The 23,879-nt window shown below is 48.3% G+C and overlaps 1 protein-coding gene across 2 annotated transcripts in view; it reads right to left on the bottom strand.

The window, feature by feature from the left end:
• The window catches only part of daam2 (dishevelled associated activator of morphogenesis 2), a 355,177-nt gene that overhangs the window by 177,844 nt on the left and 153,454 nt on the right, over positions 1–23,879 (bottom strand). For both annotated transcript variants that reach the window (XM_078212233.1, XM_078212234.1), the window contains exon 3: positions 7,034–7,123. In XM_078212233.1, the coding sequence (XP_078068359.1) occupies positions 7,034–7,123 (90 nt within the window). The remainder of the gene's footprint in view (positions 1–7,033; positions 7,124–23,879) is intronic.

Below are 23,879 nucleotides of genomic sequence, written 5' to 3'. Positions count from 1 at the left end.
TTGGGTCACTGTCTGTGCGGAGTCTGCCCGTTCTCCCCATGTCTGCGTGGGTTTCCTTCGGGTGCTCCAGTTTCCTCCCACAGTCCAAAGATGCGCTGGTTAGGTGGATTGGCCATGCTAAGATTGCCCTTTAGTGTCAGAGGCACTAGCTAGGGTAAAAGCATAAATTAATGGGCGGCACGGTGGCACAGTGGTTAGCACTGCTGTCTCACAGCGCCAGGGACCCGGGTTCGATTCCCGGCTTGGGTCACTGTCTGTGCGGAGTCTGCACGTTCCCCCGGGGCCTGCGTGGGTTTCCTCCGGGTGCTCCGGTTTCCTCCCACAGTCTGAAAGACGTGCTGGTTAGGTGCATTGACCCGAACAGGCGCCGGAGTGTGGCGACTCGGGGAATTTCACAGCAACTTCATTACAGCGTTAATGTACGCCTTACTTGTGACTAATAAATAAACTTTAAATAAGGGAGGTGATGGCCTAGTGGTATTATCACCAGACTATTAATCCAGAAACTCACAGAATATTCTGGGGACCCAGGTTCGAATCCCGCCATGACAGATGGCAGAATTTGAATTTGATAAAAATATCTCTAATTAAGAATCTAGCCAAGAAGGCCAACATACCATCTGCCTGCTGTACCTGCACGCTTACCTTCAGCGATTGATGCACGAGGACACCAAGATCTCATTGAGTATCCATAAGACCATAAGACATAGGAGCGGAAGTAAGGCCATTCGGCCCATCGAGTCCACTCCACCATTCAATCATGGTTGATTTCAACTCCATTTACCCGCTCTCTCCCCATAGCCCTTAATTCCTCGAGAAATCAAGAATTTATCAATTTCTGTCTTGAAGACGCTCAACGTCTCGGCCTCCACAGCCCTCTGTGGCAATGAATTCCACAGACCCACCACTCTCTGGCTGAAGAAATTTCTCCTCATCTCTGTTCTAAAGTGACTCCCTTTTATTCTAAGGCTGTGCCCCCGCGTCCTAGTCTCCCCTGTTAATGGAAACAACTTCCCTACGTCCATCCTATCTAAGCCGTTCATTATCTTGTAAGTTTCTATCAGATCTCCCCTCAACCTCCTAAACTCCAATGAATATAATCCCACGATCCTCAGACGTTCATCGTATGTCAGGCCTACCATTCCTGGGATCATCCGTGTGAATCTCCGCTGGACCCGCTCCAGTGCCAGTATGTCCTTCCTGAGGTGTGGGGCCCAAAATTGCTCACAGTACTCCAAATGGGGCCTAACCAGTGCTTTATAAAGCCTCAGAAGTACATCCCTGCTTTTGTATTCCAAGCCTCTTGAGATAAATGACAACATTACATTTGCTTTCTTAATTACGGACTCAACCTGCAAGTTTACCTTTAGAGAATCCTGGACTAGGACTCCCAAGTCCCTTTGCACTTTAGCATTATGAATTTTGTCACCGTTTAGAAAATAGTCCATGCCTCTATTCTTTTTTCCAAAGTGTACGACCTCGCACTTGCCCACGTTGAATTTCATCAGCCACTTCTTGGACCACTCTCCTAAACTGTCTAAATCTTTCTGCAGCCTCCCCACCTCCTCAATACTACCTGCCCCTCCACCTATCTTTGTATCATCGGCAAACTTGGCCAGAATGCTCCCAGTCCCGTCATCTAGATCGTTAATATATAAAGAGAACAGCTGTGGCCCCAACACTGAACCCTGCGGGACACCACTTGTCACCGGTTGCCATTCTGAGAAAGAACCTTTTATCCCAACTCTCTGCCTTCTGTCTGACAGCCAATCGTCAATCCATGTTAGTACCTTGCCTCGAATACCATGGGCCCTTATTTTACTCAGCAGTCTCTCAATTTACACCCATTCAAGTAATAATCTGCCTTCCTATTCTTGCTACCAGAGTGGATAACCTCACATTTATCCACGTTGTACTGCACCTGCTGTGCAGATGTCCATAGAATCATAGAATCCTACAGTGCAGAAAGAGGCCATTCGGCCCATCGAGTCTGCACCAACCACAATCCCACCCAGGCCCTATCCACAGATCCCTATATATTTACCCACTAACCCTTCTAACCTATGCATCCCGGGACACTAAGGGGCAATTTAGAATGGCCAATCAACCTAGCCCGCACATCTTTGGACTGTGGGAGGAAACCGGAGCACCCGGAGGAAACCCACGCAGACACAGGGAGAATGTGCAAACTCCACACAGACAGCGACCCGAGCTGGGATTCAAACCCAGGTCCCTGGAGCTGTGAAGCAGCAATGCTAACCACTGTGCTACCGTGCCGTCCACACACTCAGCCTGTCCAAATCACGCTGAAGCATCTCTGCATCCTCCTCACACCTCATCCTCCCACCCAACTTTGTATCATCTGCAAATTTGGAGATAATACATTCAGTTCCCTCTTTCAAATCATTAATATGTAATGTGAAGAGTTGGGGTTCTAGCACAGATCTCGGAGCCCCACTAGTCACTGACTGCCAATCGGAAAAAGACTAATTTATGCATGGGTTCTCTTTTCCTTTTAAATAGGTGCATATCGTCTCTCCACATTCTTTGTACCAAAACTGATCACTTCATACTTCTCTGTGTTAAATTTTCATCGAGCTTGAAACTTTTGTTTTGCTCCTCACTGTTGCTGCCTTTCCTTGTGCTGCGTCCTCTGCAAACTTTAACATCCTGTCCTGTATACCTAAGTCCAAGCCATTAACATATTAACAAGCCATCTGTGGAGAGAGAATAGAGCCAGCTGCCGGAATTTTATCACCTTGCCCACCCGAGGCTCGTAAGATCGCACCCAAGGCCAACGGAGAATGCCACCCTGCAAACTGAGTTCGGGGCGGGCGTGCCGATTAAATCAGGGCCAACATTTCAAGTCAGGATGGCCCTGTGCCAGAGCTCAAAGAGAGATGTGAACCGAGCCTTGCTCCTTTCTCTTCAGTCTGAAAAACAGCATTACCTTCCTTCTGCCCCTTACGGGATACTTACAGTGCAGAAGGAGGCCAGTCGGCCCATCGATCCTGCACCGACAACAGTCCCACCCTGGCCCCATCCCCGTAACCCCACACATTTACCCTACTAAAAGCCCCGGACATCCCATGACACTAAGGAGCAATTTAGCATGGCCAATCAACCTAACCAGCCTGTAAACATCTTCTGGAATGAACTGTGCGGTCAAGTTAGATCCAGTTTTAGGATCAGACAATAGAATCACAGAATCCCGACACTGCAGAAGAGGCCATTCGGCCCATCGAGTCTGTACCGACTCTTTGACAGAGTATCTTACCCAGGCCCCACCCCGGCCTTATCCCTGTAACCCCACATATTAACTCTGGCTATAACCGACACATTTTGGGACACTTAAGCATGGCCAATTCGCCTAACTCGCACATCTTTGGACGGTGGGAGGAAACCAGAGCACCCGGAAGAAATCCATGCAGACACGGGGAGAATATGCAAACTCCACACAGACAGTGACCCAAGCCGGGAATCGAACCCGGGTCCCTGGCACTGTGAGGCAGCTGTGCTAACCACTGTGCCAACGTGCCGCCCATTTTGTGTACAAATAGCTACCGGCCCTTTACTGTGCTTCCATTTTGCGAGCCAGTCTATTATGTGAGACTTCATCAAATACCCAGTGAAAATCCACGTACACAACATTAAGCACACTGCCATCAGCTGTCCTTTCCTTTCTACTTCAAAGAGAATTAAGTTAGTCAAACGTAATTTGCCTTCAACAAACACATTTTGCGTTTCAATGAAAAACCTGTATTTTTCCAAGGGCCAATTAATGTCTTTCAACATTCCCTCACAATTAATATTGGACTAATTGGCCTGTAATCATTACAGCCATAGATAGACCAGCAGGATGAACATGTAGGAGCCAATGCAGTTACGCTTAGAAAGATGTCTCGTGATACAGAGGCAAGAAAATGTATCTTAATTGGAAAGGATCTGAACTGGGCAGAGAAGCTGGGATACCCTGGGTTGCAGAGATAGCAGGGGAGGCGATGGCCTAGTGGTATTATCGCTGGACGATTAATCCAGAAACTCAGCTAGTGTTCTGGGGACCCAGGTTCGAATCCCGCCACAGCAGATGGTGGAATTTGAATTCAATAAAAAAAAGCTGGAATTAAGAACTTATTGATGACCATGAAACCATTGTCGATTGTCAGGAAAAACCCGTCTGGTTCACTAATGCCCTTTAGGGAAGGAAATCTGCCGTCCTTACCTGGTCTGGTCCCCATGTGACTCCAGAGCCACAGCAATGTGGTTGGCTCTCAACTGCCCTTAGGCAACTAGGGATGGGCAATAAATGCTGGCCAGCCAGCAATGCCCATGTCCCACGAATGAATAAAAAAAATATTGGTAACTTAAAGATGATAGTATGAGTACATTAAGCCATAAAAAGGTTAAAAAAAATCAGAAGGCTGGATTTTCCAAACCACCCCCCACCCCCCCAGCCATCACGGTATGCACTGCAGGGGTGGAAGCAGCCCACCATTGGGTTACAGTCCCTCCACTGTCAATGGGGTTTCCTGTATTTTACTCCCTCAGTGCCGGGAAACCCACAATAGGGGGTCGCTGTCAGCGAGACCAGAAGATTCTGCCAACAGGACTGGCAGAATATTCCCACCCTTTAGAGCGGGATTTTACACCCTCGCTACTCCCAAAACCGTAAAATCCCGCCCGAGCTCAACAGAGCTTCCCAACTGTCCGCCCCTCACCCACTTCGACTCCCGTAGCGGGCAGGGCAGTAGAACTCCAGCGTTAATTTTTATATATAGTGGTATTAAAAGGTAATGTCGCCAAAGTAATAGAATCCCTAAAGTGTATAAGGAGGCCATTCAGCCCATCAGGCCTACACCAGCAACAATCCCTCCCAGCCCCTATCCCCATCACCTCACGTATTTACCCTGCTAATCCCACTGACACTAAGGGGCAATTTAGCATGGCCAATCCACCTAACCTGCACATCTTTGGACTGTGGGAGGAGAACCCAGAGGAAACTCACGCAGACACGGGGAGAACTGCACACAATCACCCAAGGTTAGAATTGAACCTGGGCAGGCTCGATGGGCCGAATGGCCTCCTTTTGCATGATGTGGAGATGCCGACGTTGGACTGGGGTAAACACAGTAAGAGTTTTAACGACACCAGGTTAAAGTCCAACAGGTTTATTTGGCAGCAAATGCCATTAGCTTTCGGAGCGCTGCCCCTTCGTCAGGGCGGCACGGTAGCACAGTGGTTAGCACTGCTGCTTCACAGCTCCAGGGACCTGGGTTCGATTCCCGGCTTGGGTCACTGTCTGTGTGGAGTTTGCACATTCTCCTCGTGTCTGCGTGGGTTTCCTCCGGGTGCTCCGGTTTCCTCCCACAGTCCAAAGATGTGCGGGTTAGGTTGATTGGCCATGCCTAAAAATTGCCCTTGGTGTCCTGAGATGCGTGGGTTGGAGGGATTAGTGGGTGGATGTGGGGGTGGGGCCTGGGTGGGATTGTGGTCGGTGCAGACTCGATGGGCCGAATGGCCTCTTTCTGTACTGTAGGGTTTCTATGATTTCTATGGAGTGGAAATCTGCTCTCAAACAGGGCATACAGAGACACAAAATCAAGTTACAGAATACTGATTAGAATGCAAATCTCTACAACCAACCAGGTCTTAAAGATACAGACAATGTGAGTGGAGGGAGCATTAAGCACAGGTTAAAGAGATGTGTATTGTCTCCAGTCACGACAGCGCAGAGTCACTGAGCAGAAACTGATAACAAAGTTCCGCACACATGAGGACGGCCTCAACCGGGATCTTGGATTTATGTCACACTATCAGTAACCGGCACGGTAGCACAGGAGGCCACTCCTGTGCTACCGTGACCTCCCTCCACTCACATTTGGGCGGCACGGTAGCACAGTGGTTAGCACTGCTGCTTCACAGCTCCAGGGACCTGGGTTCGATTCCTGGCTTGGGTCACTGTCTGTGTGGAGTTTGCACATTCTCCTCGTGTCTGCGTGGGTTTCCTCCGGGTGCTCCGGTTTCCTCCCACCGTCCAAAGATGTGCAGGTTAGGTTGATTGGCCATGCTAAAATTGCCCCTTCGAGTCCTGAGATGTCTAGGTTAGAGGGATTAGTGGGTGGGATATGGGGATAGGGCCTGGGTGGGATTGTGGTCGGTGCAGACTCGATGGGCCGAAGGGCCTCTTTCTGCACTGTAGGGTATCTATCTATCTATCTAACCCTCACAGCTTGCCTCCTGGACTTGCAAAATCTCACTGGCTGTCCTGACTGGAGACAATACACATCTCTTTAACCTGTGCTTAATGCTCCCTCCACCCACATTGTCTGTATCTTTAAGACTTGGTTGGCTGTAGAGATTCGCATTCTAATCAGTATTCTGTAACTTGATTTCTGTGTCTGTGCCCTGTTTGAGAGCAGATTTCCACTCCATCTGACGAAGGAGCAGCGCTCCGAAAGCTAATGGCATTTGCTACCAAATAAACCTGTTGAACTTTAACCTGGTGTCGTTAAAACTCTTACTGTGTTTACCCCTTTTGCATTGGAGGGATTCAATGAAATTCTATGTCAGACCAGTCCAGAGAGCTGGTACGAGACCTCCACGTTGGGTGGGCCTGGAGTCACATTTAGGCCACACCAGGTAAAGCAGCAAGTTTCCTTCCTCAAGGGATATCGGTGAACCAGTTGGATCTTGAAGACAATATGCCAGATTCGTGGCCACTTTGACTGATAGCAGCTTTTTTTACATTTCCTGAACTGAATTCAGTTTTTCAAACTGGCAGCCTGGGATTTGAACTCACATTCTCCGGATAATTCATCTGGTAACATAACCAACGGATTGGCGATAAATGTTGGCTGAGTCGTCGAGTGGGTGATGAACAGGGCTGGGATCTTCTCTCCAGATCAGTATTGTACACACCCTTTGATTCATGCACAACTTTGCTTCGTGCAAGAGTGAGCACGCATGCACCTTCCCCTGACACCGCCGCCCTCACTCCCACTTCCCACAACTCAGCTCCATTGCCATTGCATACCTTCTTCTTGCTGCAATAGATTTGCCATTTCTTCTCCGCAGGCAGTGCAAACATCGCATCTCGGTTCTTGTCAGTAAGGTCCAACTCATCCTGAAAACAAGCACAGAGAAAGGAATCAACCACCTCACCAATCCAGTTACGCTCCATCACACCGCCACGCACAGTCAGTCAGAGAGGTTTACAGCATGGAAACAGGCCCTTCGGCCCAACTTGTCCATGCCGCCCTTTTTTTTAACCACTAAGCTCAATCCAATTGCCCGCATTTGGCCCATATCCCTCTATACCCATCTTACCCATGTAACTGTCCAAATGCTTTTTGAAAGACAAAATTGTATCCGCCTCTACTACTGCCTCTGGCAGCTTGTTCCACCCTCTGAGTGAAAAAAACTGCCCCTCTGGACACTTTTGTATCTCTCCCCTCTCACCTTAAACCTATACCCTCTAGTTTTAGACTCCCCTACCTTTGGGAAAAGATATTGACTATTTAGCTGATCTGTGCCCCTCATTATTTTATAGACCTCTATAAGATCGCCCCTAAGCCTCCTACGCTCCAGGCAAAAAAGTCCCAGTCTACCCAGCCTCTCCTTATAACGCAATCCATCAAGTCCCGGTAGCATCCTAGTAAATCTTTTCTGCACTCTTTCTAGTTTAATAATATCCTTTCTATAATAGGGTGACCAGAACTGGACACAGTATTCCAAGTGTGGCCTTACCAATGTCTTGTACAACTTCAACAAGACGTCCCAACTCCTGTGTTGAATATTCTGACCAATGAAACCAAGCATGACAAATGCCTTCTTCATGGTGGCACAGTGGCACAGTGGTTAGCACTGCTGCCTCACAGCGCCAGGGGCCTGAGTTCGATTCCCGGCTTGGGTCACTGTCTGTGTGGAGTTTGCACATTCTCCCTGTTTCTGTGTGGGTTTCCTCCGGATGCTCCGGTTTCCTCCCACAGTCCAAAGATGTGCTGGTTAGGTGCATTGGCCGTGCTAAATTCTCCCTCAGTGTACCCGAACAGGTGCCGGAGTGTGGAGACTAGGGGATTTTCACAGTAACTTCATTACAGTGTTAATGTAAGCCTACTTGTGACTAATAAATAAACCTGACCTTACTCACCACTCTGTCCACCTATGACTCCACTTTCAAGGAGTTATGAACCTGTACCCCGAGATCTCTTTGTTCTACAAGTCTCCCCAATGCCCTACCATTAACTGAGTAAGTCCTGCCCTGATTCGATCCACCAAAATGCATCCCTCGCATTTAGCTAAATTAAACTCGGTCTGCCAGTCAAACGACATTCTGTTATAAACCATTGCGTTCCCCTGGTTGAGTTTTAAAAAGACTATTTTAAAAGTGCCTAAAGACAGCAGATGCTCAGGAGCCAAACATTTGCATCGCTGAACTGTACAAATTCCAAAGCCTTTAAGATGGAGACAGCCTGTGTAAAAAACCTCATCAGAGACCAGCGCCTTGGAGGAGTCCAAAGATGTACAGATTAGGTGGATTGGCCATGGGAAATTGCCCCTTCATGTCCAAAGATGTGTCGGTTAGATGGATTGGCCATGGGAAATGTGTGGGGTTACGGGGATAGAGTGGGGGAAAGAACCAGGGTAAGACACTCCAAGCGGGATATTACAGTCTCCCTTGAGTGAGACCGGAAATTCCCACCCAAGGTCAACGGACATTTTCCTTGTCCACTCCTCACCAGCTCCAATTCCGTGGCAGGCAGGTCGGTAGAATTCCCGTGTCTGTTAGAGTCAGTGCAGACTCAATGGGCCAAATGGCCTCCTTCTGCACTGTAGGCATTCTATTCTATTCTATGAGCGTGAGTGGGCCATCTCTTGACCCATTCACAAAACATTCAGACAACCTGTGTGCGTGTGAGAGAGATAGAGAGTGTGTGTGCCCGTGTGTGTGTGTGAGAGAGATAGAGTGTATGCGAGAGAGAGATAGAGAGTGTGTGTTAGTGAGAGAGAGGGTATGAGTGAGGGAATGTGAGAGAGATGGAGAAAGTGGGTGTGTGTGAGAGAGTGTGCCTGTGTTCTGTGTATGAGTGTCTATGTGAGTGTGTGTGTGTGTGAGAATGTGTGTGTTGTGTATACGAGTGTCCATGTGAGTATGTGTTATGTGAGTGAGTGTGTCTGTTGTGTGTGTAAGAGTATATGTGTGTGTATGTGTGTGTTTTGTGTATGAGTGTCGATGTGAGTGTGTGTGCGCGTGAGAGATAAAGAGAGCATCCGTGTGTGAGAGAGATAGAGTGTGTGCGAGAGAGATAGAAAACGTGTGTTAATGAGTGAGAGTGTGTGAGTGAGAGAGAGTGTGTGTGTGAGAGAGAGTGTGTGAGTGAGAGAGAGTGTGTGAGTGAGAGAGAGTGTGTGTGTGAGAGAGATGGAGAAAGCGGGTGTGTGCGAGACAGAGTGTGTCTGTGTTGTGTATGAGTGCCTATGTGAGTGTGTGTTATGTGAGTGAGTGTGTCTGTTGTGTGTGTGTGAGAGCATATGTTATGGGTGTGTGTGTGTTTTGTGTATGAGTGTCTATGTGAGTGTGTGTGTGAGAATGTGTGTCTTGTGTATGTGTCTGTGAGAGTGTTGTGTGTATGAGTGCCTATGTGAGTGTGTGATATGTGAGTGAATGTGTCTGCTGTGTGTGTGTGTGTGTGTGTGTATGTTCTTTGGATGAGTATCTATGTGAATGCGAATTTCATCCCGAAACCGTAAAATCCCAACCGAAGTCAACGGACCTTCCCACTGTCCGCCCCTCGCCCGCTCCAATTCCCGTGGAGGGCAGGGCAGCAAAATTCCAGCCATATCCCGCTCCAAAACCCTGTGGTGGTCAAACAATGAGTGGGAAGAGAGGGGAGCCAGTCCATCCCACCTCACCCAATCGCAACATCCACTTGCAATATTTTTACAACGAATGAATAAAAATGTTCAAAGGAAACGAAAAAGAAACTTCTCGAAAAAAAATATTCCCCGGTCTATGAATGATCTCCTGGGTTGTTTGCAGCAGTGTCTGGGGTATTAATCATTAATCCCTGGAGATTTCAGGAAAATTCTCGATGGTTTGAGAGCTACCACAGAACAAACCCTCCTTAAAAGTACCTGGTTAATAGTTCTCCGAGGTTGCTCACAGCAGTGTCTGGCAGATTAATCATTTGTTGCTGGAGGCTCCAGGGAATATTCTGGATGGTAGAGAAACTAACTTGGAGTGAAGGCACCTTGATACTCATAAAATCATAGAATCCCTACAGTGCAGAAGGAAGCCATTCGGCCCATCGAGTTTGCACCAACCACAGTCCCACCCTGCCCCTATCCCCGTAGCCCCATGTATCTACCCTGATAGTCCCCCTGACACTAAGGGGCAATTTTGCACGGCCAATCCATGTAACCCGCACATCTTTGGACTGCGGGAGGAAACCGGAGCACCCAGAGGAAACCCACGCAGACACGGGGAGAATGTGCAAACTCCACGCAACACTGCTGCCTCACAGCGCCAGGGACCTGGGTTCAATTCCCAGCTTGGGTCACTCTGTGCGGAGTCTGTACATTCTCCCCGTGTCTGCGTGGGTTTCCTCCGGGTGCTCCGGTTTCCTCCCACAGTCCAAAGATGTGCAGGTTAGGTGGATTGGCCATGCTAAATTGCCCCATAATGTCAGGGGGACCAGCAGGGTAAATACGTGGGGTTAGGGGGATAGAGTCCGGGTAGATTGTGGTCCGTGCAGACTTGATGGGCTGAATGGCCTCCTTCTGCACTGTAGAGATTCTATGAGAACACTCTTCCTGTCTTTCTCCAACTCTTGTATATTTTAGTCTCTATTCAAGATACTGAGACCAGCCACAAAAACAAATACCCCTCTGAGAGGGTTAATACCCATACTAATAATAATGGAGGAAAATACTATTAGTAACAGTGTCCAGTCAAAGGGTTAATAGCGACAAATCACAAAAGCCTACATAAGTCTACACGTGAAGGATTTTAATCATGCATTAGACACAATGTTCTAATAACCAGACATAGCGGGAATCTCGAAAAGATAGTGGAAAACCGTACCCAACTCAGGCAAGTAAAAGCCTCACGTCAATTGGATATTATAACTAAGCAAGTGTAAGGTGATTGTTATTGGTTTTCTAAAACTGTACTTCTTTATGATGTAACTTTAATTAATAACTATGATTGGATCGAGATAACGTTCTCCCCGTGTCTGCGAGGGTTTCCTCCGGGTGCTCCGGTTTCCTCCCACTGTCCGAAAGATGTGCTGGTTAGGTGCATTGGCCATGCTAAATTCTCCCTCTGTGTACCCAAACAGGCATGATGTGGAGATGCCGGCGTTGGACTGGGGTAAACACAGTAAGAGTTTTAACAACACCAGGTTAAAGTCCAACAGGTTTATTTGGTAGCAAATACCATTAGCTTTCGGAGCGCTGGAGCAGCGCTCCGAAAGCTAATGGTATTTGCTACCAAATAAACCTGTTGGACTTTAACCTGGTGTTGGTAAAACCCAAACAGGCGCCAGAGTGTGGCAACTAGGGAATTTTCACAGTAACTTCATTCAGTGTTAATGTAAGCCCACTTGTGACACTAATAAATAAACTTTAAACTTTAACTCCTATTTTTTCAATTGGTAAATGCTAATCATTTGCAATTGGAGTTGAACCTATAATTGCCGACCTATTTCTGATTTTTTTCACTCTGAATGGTCTGAATGACTTCATTCAGATTCCTATAGCTAATAAATCATCTTGAAACCACTCTGTGGCTTTGTCTGGCTAACTTGAGGTGAACGATAGTTTTAAATACAATAAGAAAACCACCGTAATACCCTCAGGATTTTTTTATTCATTCGTGGGACATGGGCATCGCTACCTGGCCAGCATTTATTGCCCATCCCTAGTTGCTTGAGGGCAGTTGAGAGTCAACCACATTGCTGTGGCTCTGGAGTCACAGACCAAGGAAGGACGGCAGATTTCCTTCCCTAAAGGACATGAGTGAACCAGATGGGTTTCTCTGACAATCGACAATGGTTTCATGGTCATCAGTAGATTCTTAATTCCAGATATTTTTTATTGAATTCAAATTCCACCATCGGCCGTAGTAGGATTCGAACCTGGGATCCCAGAACATTAAGCTGAGTTTCTGGATTAATAGTCCAGCGATAGTACCACTAGGCCATCACCTCCCCATGTTTCATTGACATTTCTGTGGACCAGGCAGCGCATTGTAGACACTGAGTGTGCCTTCTGTTTAATACTGCAGAGAGGAGGGGAGTGGGAGAATCAGCTGAACCCACCATCTTAGAAGAGGATTGAACTTTTGCCAGGCGTCAGAAGACTCAAAAGGGGTCGAGGGTTCAAGAAGCCCCACCACAGAGACTGTACCACGTAACAAGCAGAAATTGCTTTGAGAAAGGCAGCACGGTGGCACAGTGGTTAGCACTGCTGCCTCACAGCGCCGGGGACCCAGTTTTAATTCCCAACTTGGGTCAGTGTCTGTGTGGAGTTTGCACGTTCTCCCCATGGGTTTCCTCCGGGTGCTCCGATTTCCTCCCACAGTCCGAAAGACGTGCTGGTTAGGTGCATTGGCCATTCTAAATTGCCCCTTAGTGTCAGGTGGACTAGCTAAGGTAAATGCATGGGCTTATGGGTTTAGGGCCTGGGTGGGTCAGTGCAGACACGATGGGCCGAATGATCTCCTTTTGCACTGTAGGGTTCTATGATTCTATGAGGAATCCTGAAGTTGCGACCGGTGCTATATAAATGCAAATCTTTTTTTCCCTCTTACACTGAGTGCACGAATTGCAAGCTGGCAAATATTTATTCCACGGGCATTTGCATCAAAGTTTTTTAAAGTTTAAAGTTTATTTATTAGTCACAAGTAAGGCTTACATTAACACTGCAATGAAGTTACTGTGAAATTCCCCTAGTCGCCACATTCCGGCACCCGTTCAGGTCAATGCACCTAATCCGCACGTCTTTTGAACTGTGGGAGGGAACCGGAGCAGCCGGAGGAAACCCAGGCAGACACAGGGAGAACGTGCAGACTCCGCACAGACAGCGACCCAAGCCAGGAATCGAACCGGGGTCCCTGGCGCTGTGAGACAGCAGTGCTAACCACTATGCCACCATGCCATCCTCAGCAATCTTCCTGTGAGGCGCATGCCTACTCTTCTTCAGAGGGAAGATAGGTCACTGTCCTGGGCTCTTGGCAGAGGCAGGTCCCAGAGTGCCACTGCTGAACACTGCTTGGCGGAGGACAGATGGCAGGAAGCATTGCTTCTTCATCGAGGCTGCTTAACAGCTGGAATGAAAGCCAGGACGGTCAGCTCTCAGGATTCATTTCGGGAACAGCTGGATACTGTAATGGGAAGATGGTAGATTTCTGTCTCTCGGAAGTATTGAAGAGTCTTGCTCCTGTGGTATGGTGATGTACACACATACGCAAAATAATTCTCGGAATATCAGCTGCTAGTATTTGTATATCCTTCCCACAGTATGAATTGAGCAGAATAAATAGTTTGCATGAAGCGATAGCACTGGGCTCAGCGGGGGAGGGGAGGGACGGAGCGTTAGCTCACTTGCTGTGTCTCAGCAGGTAGCACACACTCTTGCCTCTCAGTCGCACGGTTGCAGATTCAAGCCTTGCTCTAGAGACCTGAGCAGAGTAGAGAGCACCCTGACGCTCCAGTGCAGTGCTGAGCAAGCTCCACACTGCTCCATCTCTTTCAGGTCAGGCATGAAAAGAAACACCCTATTTTCCCTCTCAGGTGAGTATAAAAGATACCATGACGCTATTTTGAAGGAGAATAGGGTAGTTAAAAGTGGAAGAGACTTTCGAGTCGATTATCACATTCTTTTGATTTGATTTGATTTGTTATTGTCACATGTATTAGTAGACAGTGAAAAGTATTGTTTCTTGAGCACTATACAGACAAAGCATACCATTCATAGAGAAGGAAAGGAGAGAATGCAGGATGGAGTGTTACAGTCATAGCTAGGGTGTAGAGAAAGATCAATTTAATGCGAGATAAGTCCATTCAAAAGTCTGATGGCAGCAGGGAAGAAGCTTTGTTTTGAGTTGGTTGGTATGTGTCCTTAGACTTTTGAATGTTTTTCCTGACGGAAGAGAGAATGTTTGGGATGCGTAGGCTCCTTAGTTATGCTGGCTGCTTTGCCGAGGCAGCGGGAAGTGTAGACAGAGTCAATGGATGGGAGGCTGGTTTGGGTGATGGACTGGGCTTCGTTCACAACTCTTTCTAGTTCCTTGCGGTCTTGGGCAGAGCAGGAGCCATACCAAGCTGCGATACAACCAGAAAGAATGCTTTCTATGGTGCATCTGTAAAAGTTGGTGAGAGTCGTAGCTGACAGGCCAAATTTCCTTAGTCTTCTGAGAAAATAGAGGCCTTGGTGGGCTTTCTTAAGTACAGCGTCCGCATGCTATACTCGGGTTCAATTCCTGGCTTTGGTCACTGCGGAGTTTGCACATTCTCCCCATGACTGTGTGGGTTTCCTCCGGGTGCTCCGGTTTCCTCCTTCTGCACTGTAGGTTTGCTATTAAAAAAATTCTGGTATCCGCAGTAATTTGCTTTTATTGCAGTCAGTGAGGTGTCATGTACAAAAATGGCCAGAAGGGGCTGCTTAACTATTTATTTTTCAGCAGGGGATAGAGTGATTGGACAAGGAGGTGTAACACTGATCACTGCAAACTGGTTTTGTGAGAACCGGCTCGGCTGCGGGGAAACAGGTTAAACCGCAAGGAGAAAGCTTCTTGCAGTAAATGTCCAGCCGCTGTTGGTTTTGAGTCCGGTTCAAGAGGACCTCTTTGGTGGAAAGAGGATTTCTGTGACCCGAGGTGACACGAGTTGTAACATGTGCCTGGTACAGCCTGATACTGCATCTCCACAGTTTTATCAGCTCCATTCCCCAGAGGAGCGCCTCAGCTATTTCTCACAGAACAGGATATGCCAGGCCCATAGCTGTAATCAGACATTTATCATTCACCACCCACTTTAACCCTCCCCCGCGCCACCCCCCACCCAGTACACTTGGAGTCTAGGGCAGAGCAGGAGCCATACCAAGCTGTGATACAACCAGAAAGAATGCTTTCTATGGTGCATCTGTAGAAGTTGGTGAGAGTCCGCATGCTATACTCGGGTTCAATTCCTCCCAAGCTGCATGTGCGAATTTGGGAACTTCCTGCGCTTTTTCTTGCAACGTAGCATGCGTATTTCCTGATGCAGTCACCTGGGAACATCGCGTCACAGAAGACGTCCCACTGGCAAGTAGAATCATAGAATCCCGACAGTGCAGAAGGAGGCCATTCGGCCCATCGAGCCTGCACCGACCACAATCCCACCCAGACCCTATCTGCGCAACCCCACGCATTTACCCTGCTAATCCCCCCAGCACGAAGGGGCAATTTATCAAGGCCAATCAACCTAACCCACACATCACAAGTAGGTTTACATTAACACTGCAATGAAGTTACTGTGAAAATCCCCTAGTCGCCACACTCTGGTGCCTGTTCGGGTACACTGAGGGAGAATTTAGCATGGCCAATGCGCTTAACCAACACGTCTTTCGGACTGTGGGAGGAAACCCGAGCACCCGGAGGAAACCCACGCAGACACAGGGTGAATGTGTAGACTCCGCACAGACAGTGACCCAAGCCGGGAATCGAACCCGGGTCCCTGGCGCTGTGAGGCAGCAGTGCTAACCACTGTGCCACCGTGCCGCCCTGACCATTAGAAGGAGAACGTCTTTTGTTCAGCAACTGCTGGACAGTGGGCCACCTTGCCAGGTCAGACACCACAGAATGTCAACACCCACCTCATTCAGGTCACTCATGGCTTTCTCCACTCAGTCACCTCATTCTCCCACGCTGTATCTTAGCCCCTTACAGACTCACAGTCGCTGCCATCTCGAAGGACATGGACAACAGATACGCCACCACCTGGGGGTTCCCCTCCAAGCCACTCACCATCCTGACGATCGCTTCAGCATTACGTCCTTCCCATAATGAGGTGACCAGAACTGCACACAGTACTCCAGCTGTGGCCTCACCAATGCTCTGCACAACTCCAACATAACCTCTTTGCTCTTATACTCTTTGCCACGACTGATGAAAGCAAGTGTCCCGTACGCCTTCTTTGTTATCGGGATCAAGAATCCTAATTGCCTTTCCCCTTCGTCCAGGCCTTAGCCCAGCTGGATACCACCCCCCTATTGCCTCTGCAGCCGTACTTTCCAATACGGAATACTCCCAATGCCCTGAGGCAGCAACTGTGATGGTGAAAATCCCGAGACACTAGTAGGCCACAGGTTCAATTTCCAGGTTACATTGAGTGAGCTACTCAGTAAAGTTGGTGGGAGAAGTGATGGGGAGGGAGCGGTTCCACGGTTAGACTGAGCCCCCTCGGCCAGAGGGCAGATAATCGGACAGGATTCCTGCCCCTCCACAAACCTTGCTGGATGACTTTTCAGCGAGGTGTAACATCATGGGGCAGGTTCAGTCAGCTGTGATGCTTCCACAGACGTTTTCACTGGTGTAACTTTCATTTATGACCTCAGGACGCCCCAAAGTACTTTGAAATGTAGCAAACACGGCAGTCAATTTGTGCACAGCAAGCTCCCACAAACAGCAATGATAATCTGCTTTCAGGCTGCCTATTGGCCAGGGAGAACGCCCCTGCGCTTCCTCAAGGTAATGTCATAGAATCATAGAATCCCTACAGTGCAGAAGGAGATCATTTGGCCCATCGGGCCTGCACCGGCAACAATCCCAGCCAGGCCCCCTATCCTCGTAGCCCTACGTATTTACCCTGCCAATCCCCCTTACACTATGGGACAATTTATCATGGCCAATCAACCTAACCCGAACATCTTTGGACTGTGAGAGGAAACCGGAGCATCCGGAGGAAACCCACGCAGATACGGGGAGAATGTGCAAACTCCACACAGGTAGTGACCCAAGGCCGGATTTGAACCTGGGTCCCTGGCGCTGTGAGGCAGCAGTGCTAACCACTGTGCCACCGTCCACAATAAACGTCGTGAGATGTTTTAAGAAATAAACGATGGGAATACATGAGGATTAGAATTCTCTGGAAAGGCGAGTGCGAACTTGTACGATGGGCCACAAATCGCTGCCCCACAGTGTGAGGCTCGATTAGATCACTCTTGTGGCCAAATCCCGAAAGTGAGACTTGAACTCCTGGCCATCTGACTCACAGAGATGAGCGTGCTACCCAAAGAGCCAATGCTGGCAGCCAACGGCCAGCCAGCACGTGAGTGAATGAGTCGGGTTTTGTACTGAACGGCACGACTCTCCAGCCCTCAGCAGAGAGGGGAGATCCAAATAGACCTAACCCTCAGTGAGGATCGAACAGAACAGCAACTGCACTGCGGAGAACAGGCAGCCCAGTGCTGGCAGCTTGATGGATTAGTGCACAGTGAGCCTACTGTTGGTGTGTTGACAGGCCAGTAGGATGAAGATTGGCTGAGACTGCTGCGCCGGCTTCGACGTGAACAGGGAGCCGATTGTGCAGACTAAGTAGGAAACAGAATGGCCACTTAAAGCCAGTGAGCGACATGCCAAAAGAGGGGAAGTTGCGGGATTAATCCAAAATGTTTAACTTTGTGTAATTAGTTTCTCTCCTCAGACACCGACATTTCTGGATCGTTCTGAGAGAGAGATAGGGCTGGAATCGGGGGGAGGGGGGGATTGTGGCAGAGAGCTGGGGTGGCGGGGGGGGCATTTTCTTTTTGCTAAGGAGCTTGCTTTTTCAGCTGACTGTATCATTGAGAAGTGGGGAGGGTCTACTTTGCAAGGAAAAGTTTTACGAGGTACAGCCGCTGGGAAAAAGCAATTCCTTTCTTCAACAGTGAAGTACCTTTTTTTAAAAACCAAAAAAAAAGACCTGATATCCATCAAAAAGTGTTTCCTTTTTTTTTTCCCTTGGCTCCCTCCTGACAGCTCAGGAGGAGATGCTGAGTGGAGTTAAGGGCCGTTTTCGTAGGGTGGAATCGATTAGGGGTCACCCCAGCCACTCCTGTACACATCCTGCTCTGACCAAGACCTGCAAAGAACCACAAAGAGTTGCGAACGAAGCCCAGTCCATCACACAAACCAGCCTCCCATCCATTGACTCTGTCTACACTTCCCGCTGCCTTGGCAAAGCAGCCAGCATAATCAAGGACCCCACGCATTCCGGACATTCTCTCTTCCACCTTCTTCCGTCAGGAAAAAGGCACAAAAGTCTGAGGTCGCGTACCAACCAACTCAAGAACAGCTTCTTCCCTGCTGCCATCAGACTTTTGAATGGACCTACCTTGCATTAAGTTGACCTTTCTCTACACCCTAGCTATGACTGTGACACTAAATTCTGCACTCTCTCCTTAGGAACAAAAGGGTTGTCAGGGAAATAATCGGACCTCTCAGGGACAAAAGTGGGGAATTATGCTTGGAGCCCAAAGAAGTAGGGGAGATCCTAAATGAATACTTTGCGCGGTATTCACAAAGGGAGGGATGTGTTGACTGGGAGTGTCTCGGAGGGGAGGGTTGAACCGTTGGAGAAAATCTCCATTACAAAGGAGGAAGTGTTAGGTTTGTTAGAGAATTTAAAGACTGACAAATCCCCAGGGCCTGATGGAATCTATCCAAGGCTGCTCAGGGAGACGAGAGATGAAATCGTTGGGCCTCTGACGCAAATCTTTGTCTCGTCACTGGACGCAGGTGAGGTCCCAGAGGATTGGAGGATAGCTAATGTGGTCCCGTTATTTAAGAAGGGTAGGAAGGATAACCCGAGTAATTATAGGCCGGTGAGCTTGACGTCCGTGGTGGGGAAGTTGTTGGAGAAGATTCTTAGAGATAGGATGTATGCGCATTTAGAAAGGAATAAACTCATTAACAATAATCAGCATGGTTTTGTGAGAGGGAGGTCATGCCTCACTAACCTGGTGGAGTTTTTTGAAGAAGTGGCCAAAATGGTTGACGAGGGAAGGGCCGTGGATGTCGTTTATATGGACTTTAGTAAAGCGTTTGACAAAGTCCCTCATGGTAGGCTGGTGAAAAAGGTTGGATCTCTTGGGATAAAGGGGGAGGTAGCTAGATGGGTGGAGAACTGGCTTGGTCACAGAAGACAGAGGGTGGTAGTGGAAGGGTCTTTTTCGGCTGGAGGCCTGTGACTAGTGGTGTTCCGCAGGGCTCTGTATTGGGACCTCTGCTGTTTGTGATTTATACAAATGATCTGGAAGAAGGTGTAACTGGGGTGATCAGTAAGTTTGCGGACGACACAAAATTGACAGGACTTGCAGATAGTGAGGAGCATTGTCAGAAGCTACAGAAGGATATCGATAGGCTGGAAATTTGGGCAAAGAAATGGCAGATGGAGTTCAATCCTGATAAATGCGAAGTGATGCATTTTGGTAGAAATAATGTAGGGAGGAGCTATATGATAAATGGCAGAACCATAAAGGGTGTAGATACGCAGAGGGACCTGGGTGTGCAAGTCCACAGATCCTTGAAAGTGACGTCACAGGTGGAGAAGGTGGTGAAGAAGGCATATGGCATGCTTGACTTTATAGGACGGGGCATAGAGTATAAAAGTTGGGGTCTGATGTTGCAGTTGTATAGAACGTTGGTTCGGCCGCATCTGGAATACTGCGTCCAGTTCTGGTCGCCACACTACCAGAAGGACGTGGAGGCTTTGGAGAGAGTACAGAGGAGGTTTACCAGGATGTTACCTGGTATGGAGGGGCTTGGTTATGAGGAGAGATTGGGTAAACTGGGGTTGTTCTCCCTGGAAAGACGGAGGATGAGGGGAGACTTAATAGAGGTGTATAAAATTATGAAAGGCATAGATAGGGTGAACGGTGGGAAGCTTTTCCCCAGGTCGGTGGTGACGTTCACGAGGGGTCATAGGTTCAAGGTGAAGGGGGGGAGGTTTAACACGGATATCAGACGGACATATTTTACACAGAGGGTGGTGGGGGCCTGGAATGCGCTGCCAGGCAAGGTGGTGGAGGCGGACACACTGGGAACATTTAAGACTTATCTAGACAGCCATATGAACGGAGTGGGAATGGAGGGATACAAAAGAATGGTCTAGTTTGGACCAGGGAGCGGCGCGGGCTTGAAGGGCCGAAGGGCCTGTTCCTGTGCTGTATTGTTTTTTGTTCTTTCCTTCTCCCCTATGTACTTTATGAATGGTATGCTTTGTCTGCATAGCGCACAAGAAACTACTTTTCACTGTATCCCAGTACATGTGATAATAATAAATCAAATCAAATCTGAGGGCTGAAATGAGTTATCGGGAAATCTGCTTGCAACTAGCTGGATGTCAAAGTAACTGGAGACGAAGTACTCAGAAAATTAATGGAACTAAATATTGACAACTCCCCTGGGCCAGATGGCCTACATTGTTGTGTTTTATAGAAAGTGGCTACAGAGTTAGTGGGTGCAGTGGTGTGATTTTCCAAAATTCCCCAGGTCACGGAAAGGTCAAGAAGGAAGGGCGACAGGAAGCAGGAAACTATGGGCTGGGTATCGAGTTTCACAAGTTCATTAGAGCCCTTTGAGGATGTCATAAACAGGATAGAGAAATGGGAGCCAGTATTTGGATTTCCAAAAGGCATTCGATAAGGTGCCACATAAAAGACACAAGAAAATAACTCATTTTTTAAAATACACACAGTCGCCTTTAAACCTTGCTATGGCATGGTGCAAGGAAATTACGGCCATTTACGCTACGCTCCCTCTGCAGCGAAGTCGGAGAATTTAACGCCCAGTCAACAGGATGGGAAACTCCTGCTGGCGTGAATGGCCGTAACATTCCAGCCATAGATTTTTACCAAAGGGGCCCTTCAGCCCACCGTGTCTGCTCTGGCCATCAAGCACCTATCCATTCTAATCCATTAAACAAGGGAAGGAGTCACACTTCTTGAGCCTGGCACCTTAGACCACTAGGCCATCCTGGCATCTTGCCATTCTCGGCACCACCTATACACTCGCTCCAAGACCTTGATATTCTCCCTCAAGTGTCGTGCCCAGAGTTGTACACCACACTCTAGCTGAGGCCGAGCCAGCAATTGCAGGCCTGTTGTGACACAAATATCTCCCCAGTTTCATTGTATGTTTTCAAGAGGGAGTTGGATATAGCTTTTGGGCAAAGGGGAATCAAGGGATATGGGACGAAGGCGGGAACAGGTTACTACATTGGATGATCAGCCGTGATCATAATGTATGGCGAAGCAGACTCGAAGGGCCGAATGGCCTCCTCCTATTTTCTCTGTTTATAAATTTAGACTATTTCAGATCAGCATGCAGCACTCTTCCCTTTTGACTATTTTAAGGTGTAAAGTTCCTCTCCCTGTGTTCCGTTCTAACCATAGCTTCTCTCTCTGCCTTTCAAATACATATGGCACAATCTTCCCAAAATTGCACAGGCAGGAGAGAAAAATTGTGTGAAAGTTGTGGCTTCACAGTCACCGTTTCTCACCTTATTTAACGGCACTCTGTTCAATTTCAGAGAAGGATCACGCAGCCAGCTGGAGGGGCGGGGCCTAGACATGCCAAGAATCTGAGATCGGGGTGTGATAACCCCGTAACTTGCATGGGGAATGATTGACCTCCCTGTAGGACTCATTGAATACAAGCTCCCTGGCAATTAACCACCCAAGTGGAGCTTGTATACTGAGCCCTGTATAAAGCAGGACCCTGAGTGGGTCCATTGTCTTTTAGTCCCAGTTGGGACCTGTTGCTTTCACCAAGGCTTGAGGTTTTTCTGTATTTTATTTTGTGCAATAAAAGGACTGTTCCTTGAAAGCCGACTCCTGGAGTTATTATAGGGTGCCCCCAATCTCAAGGTTAAATTGAAGACATGATGTGGAGATGCCGGCGTTGAACTGGGGTAAACACAGTAAGAAGTTTAACAACACCAGGTTAAAGTCCAACAGGTTTATTTGGTAGCAAAAGCCACACAAGCTTTCCGAAAGCTTGTGTGGCTTTTGCTACCAAATAAACCTGTTGGACTTTAACCTGGTGTTGTTAAACTTCTTACTGTTATTAAATTGAAGAGTCAGGGTGCCACGGTCAATGCCCAGGTATGTCCTTCAATCCTGGGGCCTACAGGCACCTACATGCTTCCAGACGGCGTGACGTCATGCTGCCTGGGGGTGGGGGAGGAGGGGGGGGGAGGGTGGGGGGGGGGGGGGGGGCGGAGAGACATCATAGTGTTCCTTAACTTGATTAAAATATATTTAAATTTATGGAAATCAGGCTGGGTATGAACCTGATTGTTGTGAGGAATGGGTTAACCTTCCACTTTAGACCCTATTTGTATGTTAATCGTTTAATAGTACTCACCAAGGGTAACAGATGGCACAGTGGTTAGCACTACTGCCTCACAGTGCCAGGGACCCAGGTGGAGTTTGCACGTTCTCCCCGTGTCTGCGTGGGTTTCCTCCGGGTGCTCCGGTTTCCTCCCACGGTCCGAAGATGTGCAGGTTAGGTGGATTGGCCGTGCTTAAAAAAAATGCCCCTTCGTGTCAGGGGGACTGGCTAGGTTAAATGCATGGGGTTATGGGAATCGGGCCCGGGTGGGATTGTGGTCGGTGCAGACTCGATGGGCTGAATGGCCTCTTTCTGCACTGTATAATTCTATGATTCCAGGTGACACTGGGTGTGTGTATGTGGAGTTGAAAAAGAGAATAAAGTGAGTTTGTGAAGAAGCTGAATTTGTGTCATCTTTATTACCGTACTGCAACTGAGAGGCTTAACAATTGTGTCCCCGGCAAGGGGGCAGGGATGATCTGAAAGTGAGATCTCACCAGCACACATCCCAATTTTCGGCACTCACAAGTTTTAGCGGCAATTACAGGATTTGTGCCATTGTTAAGGTGGCTGCTAGGCCGCAGCCAGTCTGCGTGTTTTAATTCTATGCGTTTCTGTTTGGAATCCTGGAGGGAAGTGTCCCTCCAAAGGCCGATGGTCTTCTCCTCAGCCCATGCCAACATTGCCATCTTTACAGCTCTATTCACAACTCCTCCAACAACAAAGAGGCAGCTCTTGGACAGTATCCAAGGTTAGGCTTGACAAGTGCCAACTAACTCTGGCACCACATCCGTACCAGACAATGACTAAATCCGAGACCAGACTCAAGCCTGTCCGTCATTCCAATGGTCAATAGCACCACCGTCACCATTCAAAGTAAAGTAAAGTTTATTTATTAGTCACAAGTAGGCTTACATTAACACTGCAATGAAATTACTGTGAAAATCCCCCAGTTGCCACACTCCGGCGCCTGTTCGGATACACGGAGGGAGAATTTAGCATGGCCAATGCACCCAACCAGCATGTCTTTCAGACTGTGGGCCTCACAGCGCCAGGGACCCAGGTTCGATTCCCAGCTTGGGTCACTGTCTGTGCGGAGTCTGCACATTCTCCCCGTGTCTGCGTGGGTTTCTTCCAGGTGCTCCAGTTTTACCTCCCACAATCAGAGAGGTGTGCTGGTTAGGTGCATTGGCGATGCTAAATTCTCCCTCAGTGTTACCCAAACAGGCGCCAGAGTGTGGCGACTACGGGATTTTCACAGTAGCTTAATTGCAGTGTTAATGTAAGCCTACTTGTGACACTAATAAATAAACTTTAAAGTTAAATTTTGTTTTCTTTGAAGCAACTCATCTTCTGACTCTGCAAACCCTCTCCAACATATGTAAAGCTCATGTCAAAAATGTAAGATGATGCTCGGTAGTCAATGACTTCCAAAAGGAGCCAATCTTGGGGGATCTCCTGCCTCCAAACATTCTGCTCCTGCCCTCTGACCAGCTGCCCGCTACTGGCTGTACCAGCTTGAGGC

Source organism: Mustelus asterias, chromosome 5 (genome assembly GCF_964213995.1).
Source record: "Mustelus asterias chromosome 5, sMusAst1.hap1.1, whole genome shotgun sequence".
Classification (NCBI taxonomy): Eukaryota; Metazoa; Chordata; class Chondrichthyes; order Carcharhiniformes; family Triakidae; genus Mustelus; species Mustelus asterias.
Note: the sequence above shows the minus strand (reverse complement) of the source record. Positions and strands in the feature narration are given on the sequence as shown.